We start from the raw sequence: 15086 nt of genomic DNA, 5'->3' as shown, positions 1-15086 counted from the left end.
TAGTGAGTGATACACACCACCAAAAAGCACACAGCAGAAATACAGAAAAGCAGGCAGGATTCACCAAAGCAGCCCTGTACTTTTTCAATTTTGATTAAAGGCTTTCTTTTCCATAACCCACCTGGAAAAATGTAATTACACAAAAGACGTTACACGTCACTTGTGAGTAGCCTCCTTGCTGGAATAAACCTGGAAATGGGATGGGCTATGATAAATGTACATAAGTATAAGCATTACTAACACTCCCTGTACTTCTGACAGAGAAATAGTGTGGGTTTAGAACACTATTCCTCAGACCGGCCAAATGTCAGATAGCACAAGTGACAGTTGTACTGCTGGCAGCCTTGTCACATGTTAAAGCAGCGGAAATGGGTGTAGAAAGGCTCATTTTAGGCACTGGCAGCTAGCCTAGGTGAACCAGTGTCCTGAGCACAAGCTAGCTTTGGTGAATATCTCCCCTAAGTGCATGTCTCCAGAAATCTTGTACTGCAAAATAATATGTTTTATGGATTAGAATTCTTGTTTTCACCTCACACCTTGAAGCAAACTGCTAATACTTCTATGCAGGAAGCCTAAGAGCCATAACCTTCTGCTGTTTTGTGAACACGTGTTCACATGAAGTCTTTGACACATGGTGAGATGCCAGCCACACAAGCTCAGACAGAGCTCTACAGAAGACAACCATTTCTAAAGAGACAAATATCATGTATTGCTCATATAGCAGCAGACTGCTGTTATACATACCAGCGGAGGAGGAAGAATTAGACCTTTATCCACCTCTACTATGTAACTACCTGCCAAGTTACAGAAAGTGTCTTGAAATACATTACTTCAAAAATCTACATGCTGCCATGACAAATTCTTCTGTTTTCAGATGCTTAACTTTCTGTATACAGTCTTTCCCTTTCGCTTTGAGAAATACTTTTAATATTCTGAAAAAAATACAGAACTACTTTCTGGTTTCTCCTCACTTCCATTCAGTCAAAGGATAGAAAATCACAAAAAATAATGTCAGCATTTTTCTTAAAGAGCATCTGTTCACACAGGAACTCCCCGATAACAAGACAAAGCCTTCTAATCATAGACCAGATTAAGTTTGGTGGAGCACATTAAAAATGTTGCCACAGTGCCAAAAGGAAGATATTTGATGTGCACTTCCCCTATGCAGACAAGGGACAGGAATATGCTTACTGAACTTCATGATTCAAGTAGCGCTGCTTATATCACAGCCTCACACCATGACTGCAGCACTACACGCCAACGCCGTGAGGCTCCTCTAGGAATAGTTAGTTCATTCCCGATCGGCTGAAAGCATTTGTCTGAACTTGGAAAGGGTCAGACTGCAAGATGATGTTTGGCAAAATAGCTTTCTGAACACCAGCAGACTTCAGTCAGTTTATACCTACTGAGGATCTGGCCCTTGAACTGGGATTATCTGTGACTGTCACAAGCAGGTAGTGTCAATGAATGTAGTTTGTAGAAATGTCAGACAGGTACACTCACAATTCAGCTTGCATGAAATATGAAAAATCACCAACACGATATATTCCTGTGAACAGTGAGCCAGTACTACCTGTTAAAGCTTTAGTAGGAGAAAATCAGAGGGAAGAGTTTCAAGCTCTTACAATTTTGCTGAAGTTCAGATATGACTTCAGTAAGACTGTTAGCCGCTTCCTCATCAAGCATACTTAGGGAATTCTTTCAGCATTTTTGGTGAAAATTTGGAACAGTAGAAAGATGTAAAATTGTACCATCCCATTAAATTGCTACTCCTATTGCAAGCTTCAAAACAACAGCCATTTGGATTCAAGCCAGCAGCTAAGCCCCAGACTGTTCCTCACTTCACCAAACTTCACTTATTGATCCCTGCTTGAAAGGATGATTTGTAACGAAAAAATATCAGAGGTGTTATTGTCTTCTGGAACCGACTATTCTATTGCAAAAGCACCGAGTTCTGCATCATAACAAGGGTGGATTTTTATTTTACAAATCTCTCTATGTTCTCACCTCAACACCAAAAAATGTGTTATCCTAAATTCCACCCAGGAAATCTCATGTTGGAATCTCAAACTGTATTATTCCCCTCCTACGTATCATCAACAATGATCAAAATTTGGAAATCCAATTACGTTCTCATTCCTACTCATTTACCCACTACATTTGGTCAAGCAAGTAAAGGTAATGGTGCAACATTTTAGGAGACAGTTCTGTTGACACATGAGGAGCAAAGAGCTTCTCTTCCTGCTGCCTCTCCAGTTTTAACAGGTAGAAAACACAACAAACCTGATGTCAGTATAGTCTGCAATCATGACACCTAAAATAAACACAGAGGCAGAAGGTGCTACTTCCTATATCATCGTTTTTTAGTTGAAATGCAGTTAATTAGATATTTTCTATGAGGCCACCTTCAGTGGGTTTCATACTTCTCAATCTTTAAGCCCAGCAGCGTGTGACATGGCAATCAAAGGATGCGATAAATGATAGAGGTGGGAACACTCATTTTGTTGTGCACCACGTTATTGTTCACAGATCACTGTAACTATAAAATCTACCATTAGGGAAGTTTTCTTGCTGTGCAACTTCTCTTTTTAATATAAAAAAAGAAATCATATTCAAATAAAGATAAGTCAACGAGAAGGCCCTCACCTCTCTATCCCCTAAAACTCATTACCAGAAGGTTTTTTTTAAATAGGCATTAATTAGCTGTTCATATTAAAGGAATAACTGTTAACCTTTGAGTGCAGGAGGTTTCTGATGTCTTATTGTGGACATACGTGAGTGTAAACTGAAAGGCCAGCTTTGACATTTTCCTGCTCAAAGCCACCAAGTACTAAAAGGGCACTTACGGCTGGCACAGCTTGATAAGGTCCTGGTCAGTGGTGCCGGGTGGAAGGCCTCGAATGTACAGGTTAGTTTTACTCAATTGCTCTCCGCTGCTGTTGTTGCTGCTGTTGTTGCTGCTGTTTGTGCTGGGGCTGGGAGGAGCCATGGGGTGGGGAGCTGGTGCATAGGACTGCTGGAAACAAAACAAAAGAAAAAGGTTGTTACTGGACAACAAAAGCATGGTAGACACTGCTTTACTCAGGTAACTCTAGATCTACGCATTGAGCGGTATTCTTGTCTTGCCCTTCCTGCCCATCTGCAGCTGCGCTTGTGCCCACCCCAGCCAGCAACACCTTTAAAATGCAAAATGGGGCCTGGATTTGGGGTTTAGCTATGGCTATGAAATGCATAATTTTAGTTTACTTTTTTAATCTGGAATTAAAGTAGCTAACAATGAGCCTATTTTACGTGGATCACAAAATAAAGCTCTGAAATGACAGATACTTGAGAGTAACTGGTATTAAAGCAGATTGTGTTTAACTTCTTTCTTTAAGTATACTCTAAGACAAAAATAAGAGCATCTAGCCAAAGGCATGGAAGCTGATGCCAGAAGCCTAGTAAGTCTGTTTTAAACATGTGGATCACTCAGTACATACACAGTAAGGTGGCAGAGATCTAGCTAGCCTGAGAGGGGAAAAAAAACCAAAACAAAGCAGCCTGAAAAGACACTGTCATTATGGACATCTCTCACAACAGAGAAACAGGCTCTGGAAAATATGACCAGGCTAGGACTGCTTGCTCTCAAAACCTTACCCACTTTTAAACAACCACAAACCTCACACAGCAACAGAGAAATATCACTTAAAAAGGGAGGTATTCTCAAATGGAAAATAACACATTCCTTAACTCCTTGGTAAATACACGCTATGAAAGAAGACACACACATGCTATAAACATTACCTAGGCACTTCCAGTCTCAGGGAATATCAGGCAATTTAAGCTGCTGCAACCATCTCCGGCTCACTGACAATCAGCATATTTACTCACAGCACAGAGTGCTTGTCAGGTGAACAGAGGAGTGGCTGCAAGGAGGAAAGCCACATCCCTCACCGCCATGACCTATGCGGGAAAGGTGAGACCCAGGAGAGAAGCTGGAAGACCTTGGGATGCCACAGGCCAAAGCTCCAACTGGACAGCTGGAGGAACTGCAAGTCAAAACTCCAGGACTCTTAACTGCCTGCTGAGGGCAGGGAGCAAAATCCCATTTTCACAAGCCAATCAGCATATTGCGCTAGCAGGATGCATGGTTACAACTGCAGGTAAATGCTAGTCCAACTCTAAGTTAATCATAATGTGCTAATGGACTAATGAAAGCAAAACACATGCAATTTTTATTATAGTAACAATAATACTTTAGTGACTTCTAATATGCTCATTCTGCATCTAGGCCTTGAACAGAGAAAATATTTAAGTCTGAGTAATTCTGATCATACTAATCAACTGCCCCTTTCATTTCAGTGACTCTACTTTAGTGCTTATAATTATGCACACACTGAATCAGAGCCTTGGTAGATGGATATTTTTAAATTAGTAGCTCTAAACTCTTTCAGACAAGTCTCTTTACTTAGAAGAAGTAAAAAAAAGTTGAAGAACATAGGCAGATCTTCAGTGACAGGTGAAGCCTGTATTTCAATGAAATACAGAAAACACCGTGTTTGCAACAATGCCTTTCCTGCTACCTTACCCTTCCTTCTTCCCTGTTCCTACCATTTTAAACCAAGAAAGGAGAAATATACCACCAAGTGTGAGGACATCACAAATCCTCTGCAGTATAGCCTGGTTGACTCAAGTAGGACTCATTAAAAGGAAAAAACAGTTTATCAGACAGTTTGATCACCATGCTAGCAAGTAATGACATTCACTCTCATCTACAGTAAAGGAGAAAGGGCAATGAGCTTCTTTCCTCGACTATCCGCATAGATACTTTTGCTGGCAATCAAAAGCACTTAATGCATACAGATCATATTTCCCTGCACACACATTTTATCACTGGGTAATCCCCACCCACCCAAGCTTCAATGTCATTCCCAGAAACAGAGAGCAGAAGCAGCAGCCCCAAGTATCAGCACAAGAAACTGCCTCAGCTGAGCCCCGGTGTGATGGCTACACCCTGGAAATCAGCTCCAGCCACAGACAGTAGGGCTGGGTAAACCTGCAGGCAACAGTAACCTCCAACAAACACACAGACAAATGCATCTTACAACCTGGCTTAAATATCTCTGGCCACTCCAGAGCCACGAAAGAGGTAGATGTGACTGTGCATAGCATATGTTTGGCTTTAATATATCAAAAGCTTGGGAAACATCCCATGGTAATCTCGCACATTTTTAGACTTGGTAATGTAAAATTTTAAAAAATACACATTAAAAAAAGGTCAAGATAACATTCTTACTGCTTTACTCCACTCTTTCAAGTTTATCATACACACTGAATACATGTAAATTAAGTAAACCAAGGACAGGGTTTTCTGTAAACCAATAAAGTGCTATGTACTTTAATTATTAATTGTTATTATTATATATGTCTTAGCAGGGGATAATGAGTAAATGGCCTATTCTCACACCAACCTAAGAAGCAAGGGAAAAAACAAGTGGAAATATACCTCTGAAATACAAAGAGCAATTTTCATTCTATTATAAGATCTTTATCCTCACACAGAGGAAAGCACTGGGGGCCTAATTCTAATTTAAGCTTAAGACATTTTATCCCACTCAGCCAGCTGAAAGGGGACCTAGAGGTGAACATGAATTATATTTACACTGATTTTAGGGCCACTTCTGGAAAAAAAGAAAAAAAAATCCTCTGTATACCCAGAGAATTAGGTCATGGAAGAAGTGGTCTCTCAAGCAAGAGCTGCTCAGACAACAAGCACACGTCAACGTCCGGGTTCACAGCAGCATTTGCAGAGATGCTTTAAGGATGGCCAGAGAGGCATCTTTACTTCGAAGGATACTGATCTTCTCAGGGCAGCAAGTACCATCATACTCCAGACCCTCTTCGCTCATAAATCTCAGCCACTGCAGTCCACAGTAATTTCCATGCATACCCAATACCCCAAAATACTTTCTGCGGAAAGATTACAAAATTGCCTGTAGTAGGGCTGATGACATCTTCTGGAGGGCTGCCAGACTAAAAGCTTCAGGTCAGAAGAAAGCTCTGAATTCTTGTTCCCTAAGCTGATGAGTGTATGACTGATGGCAGAAGTATGCGTTTTGCCTCCAAATGAGCAAAGGGTCTGGTTCGTTAATCTCCACGTAATAACTTCAGTGACCAAAAAGAATGGCAACCTGATGATGATCCCAGATATGGAACACTTGTTACAGGACCCCAGACAACGCTGAAGGCGGAACATTGCCTGGGGAGCCATGTGCACACCCAGTGACAGGAACTTTGGGCCTTTTTCTAACATCAGTCCTCTTTGTGGCTGGGGGCAAAGCACTTGACTTCTCTGCCATGAGAAGCACTGTTTTCTAGGCTGGCTCAAGACACCCTGACACCAGCTGTAGAAATCTGGGAAAGATGTTTTGCCAACACAGCCAAGCACAGGACCTGCAGTGCTAGAATAGAAGTATTAAGAAAAATCTACATGTTTTACTTCAAACGGGAGCTGGAATTCAGAGCTAGCTTTGCTGTTAATTTTTCAAATAACCAATGCAACCGAGTCATTTTTCAATTCTCATGCTTCATTATTCAGTGGGGAGTGTTGGGGGAATGAACTGATTCGCAGATCATTCCAAGCAGCTTATTAATTTAGCGTGGCTGGCTAATAGGATTTGTTTTCATCTTTGAAAAATGAATAAAATTTCTCCTTTTTCATAATTTAGAAGTAAGAAATTATCGTCCTTAATTCTGATCCAGTCTCAGGAATGCACCCTTGCACTTAAATCCTACTGTCAAGCTCTCTGAAACAAAGTGTCCCATGCTAGTGCCCACAGCTTAGCATGAATAATGAGATACCTTGGTCTCTCTTACTCAATAACCCTGAAATGCTGAACCAGAAGACTCTTCATTACTAAATGAACAACACTCCCTCCAACATCCAACCTCCTTATGCAAGAACAGCATTTATCTTCCCATAGCAACCACAGCACTCTTTGTAGTTTTTCACTTGTTGCAAGTTTAGACTAAGGCATTTTTCTTTCAAAGCAAAACACTATTTAAAAAGACAAATTTCAAATATTTTTGAACATAAAATTCCTTTTGGATGAGAATCACAGGCCCCAGATGCCAAGTTGTAGAGTCTGCTTTATTAGCAGCAGCTGGCTCCTTGGCAGGCTCCTGAGGCGGTCGGGCTTGTGGTTTTGGAGTGGCCTCAGAACCCAGGATACAGCTGGACAGCTATGCTAATGGACTAGCCAATTTGTTTGTATTCACCTTTGGCTATCCCAGATTTGTACTCTTTTATACACTTGAAAGTAAGGCCTTGGAAAGATTCCCCATTAACACCGATACATCGCCTTCCTATTATATTGCATATTTTGGGGGGGGGGGGGAATGATGCATTCCTGCATTAAAATATGCATTATTTAAGCAATTGTGAACATACACTATCTATTTCACTCTGAACGGAACATTTTCCAGCTGATAGATTCATCTCCCTTAGAGCCGAATTGCTACACAATTCCCTCATCTCATGATTGAGAAGATAAAATAAAGTGAAGTAAATACAAATAAAACGTCCAAATGTCAGTTTACAGCTCACACTAGTAAAATACTTTTCTCTTTACACCCTACAGTACAATGGAGTAATTTTTGGAGCTGGAGGTTTCTTACAGGCCAAGGACAGTAATGATGACAGGATGCCACCATCTTACTGGCTTATTTATGGGTTTGGGGAATTGACTAAACAGCAGATCTCAATACTGAGCAAAAGAAAGTCACCACAGTTGCAAGAATAAGCAGAGAGGTAGGGGAAACATAATAAAAAGAGCTAGATAAAAGCTACAGCAACTGTTCTGCCTTCAGAGGGCTTCCTCTGTGAGGAGCAGCACTAAAAGGTAAGCTGTATTCCTCATCCATAGCCACATGGAATAGAAAAGTGAATAAACTATGAATATTGAACCAAACACACAAACTTTGTGTATTTTAGAAAGGCTGCAGTTAGGGGAGACAAAGCTTCTCTTGGATGCTAACCTACATAGGCAGATCTTTCTTGAGACTCCTAACAGAAAATAAACACATGCATTAATGCATGCATTTTCTAACCACTCTAGACAGTGACAGAGGTTTCTGGACTGTTTCTGTAGAACCAATAACCCAATGCTTAGCAATGTTTTCCATTTATAAAAGAACAGCATATGACAATGTAAGTAAACTCAGAAGAAGACAGACAAACTTCAAAGTCTGTTCCATCACAATCCCGTCAACTGAGAAAACCGGAACATACACCTCAAGAGAACTTTGACTTCTCTGAATCACTTCCAAAACCTTTAAAAGTGATTTGCTGGCTACAAGACGATCAGCAAGTCGGAGCTTCTGGGTTATGCTGTCTTTATTGCTACTGCATCACTGCGTTACCCCAAGCAAGTAATTTAGATTCCTTATGTCTCTGTTTACCAATTTATTTTAAAAAAACCTTTGAATTATTCAGTACTATCTTAGTTATGCTTCTTGTGTACATTGAACTTTTTTCTACTCTAGTCTAAACGACATCTTTGGCCACCCAAAATCACTTGTGAAAAATGACAATTGTGAAATAATAATTAAAAAAAACCCCAAACTTGTCTTCCAATAGGCACACCAGTCATTCAATAGTCAGATTAAATTTGAGATTTGATGGGTCAGTAAGATACTTTGAGATTTTTTTTTCACACACAAAGCAGTTGAAACCAGGAGGCTAAATACATCCAATGCTTACAATTCCCTTGAACACAGCACAAAGCACTAGAGATCCATAAACCATACGTGCAGGAACAATTTGGCTTGATTTTCTCGCTTCTAAAATACTTCTTTTCCAAATCAAGACTGTCCAGCTTTTAGCACTTTATAAGCACTTACAGGTAGACAACGCATTGGAAGTAAAACATCCACAGGAAGAGGAGTAAGTCCTTTATCAGACAGTACATCCAAAGTAGGTCTCCTTTTATCCAGCTGTCTGCATGAAAATCAAACAAGCAACCAAACAGAAAGCATCAGCAATTCATTCTTCCTAGCTATCTAAGAGCATTGAAAGTTCAGCAGTCATTAGACAGGGTGACACACGCTATAAGCCTGAGAATTTTCCCACTCATCACAGTATCTTCTGTTTCCATTAAGATATGCTGAAATACATCAATCCATACATCACTCCATTTCCCACCATTGCCAATGGGAAACTCCAAGAGCAAATTGGTCAGGTGGCAAGAGGCTTATCTGCAATACAATAAAGTTTAAATTATAAAGGGCATATATCATGAGGAGACATTGATGGCCACCTTGACTGAGGATGAACAGGCCCCAGCAAAAACCAGCCCAAGACAAGGGAACAGCACAGAGATTAAGAGTATTGTTTCCAGACTGAGAGTGCCCAGGCCATCACTGTCCATACTGGGTTTTGGTCACTAAACAAACATGAGCTGTCAAGACCTCAAATTCAGCCCTTTGCCCTCTCCTCCCTACACGTTGCTAAACCAAGATAAAACTACTCATCCTTTGTAAGTGATTTTCTGTTTATCCATGGACTGTTTGTCACTCTGGACTAAACTACGGCAGCTTCCCTGAATTTAGGGCTTCTTGCATCTAGACAGGAGGGTGCAATTTAGTCCTTAGCACTAAAAAAACAAAGACTAGGAATGAGAGCTGTGTCACCAAATAAATATTTCCCAGAGTGGAAAATAACCTTCATAGCCTCGTCTCCTCCCATTTATTTCATGGCAGAAGGCTCCTATGACAGACCATTCCTGTGGCATTATTTATTTCTCAGCAAGAGAGAAGAAGAATTCTTTCTGTAGATAAAGTATTTTGGCACTTGGCAAACTCGTAAACAATAACCTATATTCTTTGACATAAATTAGTGTTATTGCTTCATTATCCAATCCATTCATATTTTATTGATGTACTGAGACTAAATGTGAACAGAATCTAGATCTTAAAATACTAAATCTGGGCAAACTGGACAATAAAACATTGCAATTCCCCTAATAAGAATATTTTAGAGCACAGATCAAAATATGAAAGCAATTACTGCCTGTAATACAACAATTTTGTGGTAAAAAAGGGGGAGAAAAATAACAAATTTAAGCAGAAATTATTATTTGTGTTGACATTTCTATGCAGGCAATTTTTGGGCTGCAATGATGAGTTGTCAGTCCATCTGAAGGTTAAGGAAAAAAATGCTGATCAAAAGGCTGATACTTAACTTTCAAATGTTTGCAAAAACAAACACTTTTTTCGTTCTGCGAAACTAAATTTACTCTCTGGGTATTTGTTTACACGCAGCAGACTAAAAGCATCTTGGAAATGAGCTGTAGGAGGCACGTGCTTCATTGCACTGCTTTTCTGCACACAGCGTACACATACCACAGCATCAACACTGGTGTGAGAACCTCAGTATAAGTAAAAGGTCATAACATAAAACTGAACTTAAAGCACAAAAGCAAACCATCGATATCATCTCCTTCCTCTCCACTTGAGAATTTGGTGAGCAGAGATCAGAAGCAGATGTGTTTTCATTTTGCAGAATGGAAGCTCAACCAAAAAGGTTTTTCAAAAAACCAACTCAAGTTTCCACAATTTGTCTCTCTCATGGAATTGAAGAAGTGGGAAATCTGCCACTGTTTACATGAACATTGGTGGGATGGAGAAACCAGGGGTGGCAGAGCTCCCCTGGCATCGTCCACATCATCTCCACACGTTACCACAACAATCTTTTGTAGATACAGGGAACCTCTACTCCTCCACCCAGCACTATATAAAGATGAGCTGTGCCTCCCCTCCTGTGGCTAAAGGAATCCGCAGCGCACACAGTTTAGGAAAGGTCTGTCCCAAAGATAACAGCGTGACACCATCTAGGCAGAATCTGGAGCATTCCACAATAGCCAGAGTTCATATTTTCTTCAGGGCCCCTTGGGCTACAGTAATGCCCTGCTTCCAAGCCAGAGAATTCAGGCTCACCAGAGAATGCCCACAAAATATAAACCATCACAGACCTCACCACATTTTTGCTTCCAGTGAAAACTCCTCTAACACGTTTATGATAGCAAATAGCTTTTAAAAAAAGTCACCCATACAAGTTACTATGGTTGATACCTAATTCCTCGCCTGGGAAGGAACCAACCTCACAAGACTGATGTTTGTAATGTTATTTGAAGGACAGCTAGAAAGCCCTCTAGTAAGCTGATAGAGCAGGGACAAGGATCTGATGGTACTGGTTAGGATTTAGGTGTCAGTCTGTGGGGGTCGTTGGCCAAGGCGGTGCTGGGCACCTTTATGCTTGTGACAGCCCTGAATCCTGTACCACAAAGGGCTGATGGAGGCACAGAAGCTGGCGTGGCCACATGTGGGGCTCACCACAGGCAGCGTGCCGCAGGAGGCAGTTGTGTCTGAAATTCCACGTTTGAAACCTCTCAGTCCCATTCCAAGTACTTCTGCACATCTTTTAAACAAGTCACCTACATGAAAGAGTGAGTTTTATAATGAAGTCATCATTATACATGAGCTAATAAACTAGTTTGGGTCCACGTAAAGACCAAAGTGAAAGACTAGGTCTTCAGGCCTTAGAAGGAACTTGGTAATGAGATGAGTTGCAGAAATTCATTAGGACAAAGGCACCTTTGAACGTCACATTACTAACATCCTAAACACAGATTTGTTCAGCCTCGAGAGGAGAAAAGACCTGGGGTAGCAGGCATAAGTTAGTCTTGGGGAAATCCCAAATGGATTCCAGAAGAAAATTTTTCATTGTGAGAACAGTTAAGCATTGGAATAATCTCCTCAGGTAAGTGGTAGATTTCTCTACACTGGACACTTCTAAGGCTCAGGGTGACAGGGTGCTGGCACATCACATTTAAACTACACATCACCTAAAAAGGCTGGACTTTCCATTTTGTCAAAAGTCACTTTGTCTGGAGTCTTATAAAATCTTCATTTCCTCTAGATTTCATGTGTCAGACATGGCAGGTAGTGTGGGAAATGCAATTTAATTTTCTTTGATTTAACAAGCATCTACTATAATTTACGTTTAAGTTTTCTTCCAGACATCAATCAAATCCACCTGAGGCAAAATTTAGTAAGGAAACTAAATAAGTAACGAAAAAATAGCAAACCTCCAAACCTCTTTATTCTATCTTTTTTTTAATTTTCAGAATTACAATCTATCAATCTATCTATAGTTATTTCTACCTTTTTCCTTAAAATTCAGCTTTCTATAAATTATACTGGTTTTGAGGATGAATTTTCTCAAGCATGCTACAAATGTGTAAAAAACGCAACACTGTTGTGTTGTCTTTTTGAATCTACGAAATATTTTCAAAAAAAAACTTTGCAGACTGAGGCAAAAGGTCCAAACCAATCAGCTCACCCTCAGGTGTAACTATCTGCATAACTAGATACCACAGCGGTTACTGCCTACCTCACACTTTGTTGTCCTGACAAGAGGTTCTGGTAATGCCCAAAGGACTATTGAATGATGAAAATCTTCATTTATATCTTATAACACCTAAAGCCATGGTAAGATGACAAGTGTATCTTAGCAGTTAGTGAGATTTTGACACCGCTTTCACTAGAATGTAAATAAAATAATGAACTCTTTCAAAAAGTAGAAGTACCTTCAGGAAGTCCTCTTGGCTTCAAAATGAGTGAATCTGACTATGCATAACACTGCCCTGCTGGTTATGCATGTGAAAGATCGATCATTTCTTACACTGCAATCTAGCAAGCCCTTTCCCTTCTAATTCCCACTTATTCAGTGTTTCCACCATCTCTGGTGTTTTAGCACTCCTTAAAGCAGAAAAAAAAACCAGTCTAAATTTACTGTCGTATAGGTTTTCAGTCTCTTCTCATTTTTTCAATATCATATTGTGCTTCTGTGCTTGTCCAAAGTTTCAAATGTCATTTCACTCATGCACTTAGAAATGCTGACTCAATTAAAATATCCATACAAAACTAACTTTCAGTTTGGTAAAAGTAACCGACCCTCTTCTTGCTCGTATGCTTAGAACAACTCATAACCAGTGCAGAAATTTAATTTCACCATAACACATATCTTTCCACAGTTCCCTAAAATCATCATTATTTTCTGCTAAACACTGTGGGATGATGAGCCATGTACCTTACTAACATACACAGATTCAGCTGAAGACGTTTCATCCAAGCCATTTTGGGCTTAGTGCCATTCACTTTTTCCATAGTGTGCACACCAGTACATAGAACTGGAACTTGTGTACTCAGAGGTGAAGAGCACTGCAATGTGGGGACTCAGCTGCTCCATTACGCATCTATGTAAAATAAAATGGAACACTAACTGGGATAATGAGGTACTCCTGTTGCAAGTAACAGAAATTCAGAGTTACTGGATATATATGTCATATATGTACATTATAAGTTCCTGAAATAAACTAAAAAGTTGAGGTTTTTTTTAAAAAAAAATTATGTTCTGACACATTCACCTGTATTTACCATGTTTTTCACCCAAATTACATTTTCCTTGATAAAAAAGACCTTAAATTTTCTTCTGCACTGCAACATTGCCTCCAATCTCACCTGTTAGGTTTCTGGCTTCTTGATCTTTTGTTGTCTTCATTCACACAATTCATTTTTTAAGTCTAAATTTTTTATGTTGTACCAAGCTTTAGAACAGAAGCCTGAAGAATACCAGCATGCAACGATAAGGTTTATATTTCAAATCACATACATATAAATATTCTAAAAGTCTTAACACCACTTAATATCACTGTTTCAGACTCATGTGCATGAAATGTTGAGCCAAAAAAGGGAATTCAAATCTAAAATAATAAATAATTTACATCATAAACCGGAAGAGTGACATCTACAATCACTTCTAACAAAACCATAATCAGATTGTAACAGTAACATGCAGTGTTAACAGCTGGAGCAGAAATTGCTTGGGAATAACAAGGCAATGTCTGTGGGCACATTGGAAGCAAAAGGAAGACTAAGGAGAACACCTGCCCACTACTGAATAGGACAGGGGAGGAGTGACAAAGGACATGGAAGAGAAACAAACACTCGGTGCTTTCTTTGCCTCAGGTTCCACTGGCAAAGTCTGCTGCCAGGCCTGGCAAAGTCTCTCCATCTAGCCATATGGCCTGGGGTAAGAGGTGCTGCCCCAGAAGACCATTAAGATAGAAACGACTCTACGAAACCATTTACAGTTTACTCAACAATGACTGCCAGGGAGACAGCCAACATCACCATGAGGCTGCTCCCTCTCACTTTGAAAGTCTGTAGCAAGTGGAAGTATCAGGATATTCCTGATGACTGCAAAAAAGGCAAAATGTTACACTTCAAAGGACAGGGATCTCGAGAACTGCAGGCTGATCACAGCCTGGCAAAACTAAAGAACGAAGCCTCATGGAAGCTGAGTCTAATCAGGAGGGACGGGGTGACTGAGAGCAGCCAGCACGGATGAGCAAGGGCAAATAGCACTTGGCCAACTTACTTGCTTTCTGTGTTGAGACGATTGGCTCCACAGATTGTGGGAAAGGAGTGGATGCCCCTTTCCTTGGCTTTAGCAAGGTTTGCAATATGGTCCTCCTTAGCATCTTTGCCGTCGAATTGAGAAAGGCATGAGCTGGAGCGATGAGATGACAAGGAAGATAAATACCTGTCTGGAAGGTTGGGCTTGAAGGGGACTTGTCAATGGTTCAAACCCTAACCAGCAGCCAGGCACAACCATAACGTTGATACTATGGCCAGCCACGTGGTAGGTACCATCACACCAACAAGCTGGATAATGCGAGGAAGTGCACCCTCGTGGAGATTGTAGGCAACACCAAGCTAGGGGGAGCGGTTGACTGACTGGACAAAAGGGCCATCTCAAAATATCGGTATTAGTACATCCAATGCTATAAGAAAGAATTACCCAACATAAAACTCCTCCACCTCACGCATTATGCATGTTAAAACCCCTCCATGTTTACTTACAGAACATGTCTACTAAGTGATTTCTGCAGGTGCAGATATATCCTGTAATCAAATGCAGCTGCACACAAAGGATTTACTAAAACTGAGACATCTGAACTTTATGCCTTTGCTATGCTTTGACC

General features: G+C 40.4%; 1 protein-coding gene across 5 annotated transcripts in view; it reads right to left on the bottom strand.

Annotated features, from left to right (window-relative positions):
- RBMS3 (RNA binding motif single stranded interacting protein 3) overlaps positions 1-15086 on the bottom strand; it is a 614750-nt gene that overhangs the window by 349024 nt on the left and 250640 nt on the right. For 3 of the 5 annotated variants that reach the window (XM_069860070.1, XM_069860067.1, XM_069860069.1), the window contains one exon: positions 2847-3016. In XM_069860070.1, the coding sequence (XP_069716171.1) occupies positions 2847-3016 (170 nt within the window). The remainder of the gene's footprint in view (positions 1-2846; positions 3017-15086) is intronic. The other 2 variants (XM_069860068.1, XM_069860072.1) reach the window with 1 other exon arrangement.

The sequence above is a fragment of the Phaenicophaeus curvirostris genome, chromosome 6, assembly GCF_032191515.1.
Source record: "Phaenicophaeus curvirostris isolate KB17595 chromosome 6, BPBGC_Pcur_1.0, whole genome shotgun sequence".
Classification (NCBI taxonomy): domain Eukaryota; kingdom Metazoa; phylum Chordata; class Aves; order Cuculiformes; family Cuculidae; genus Phaenicophaeus; species Phaenicophaeus curvirostris.
This window is presented reverse-complemented; position numbering and strand designations above follow the sequence as displayed.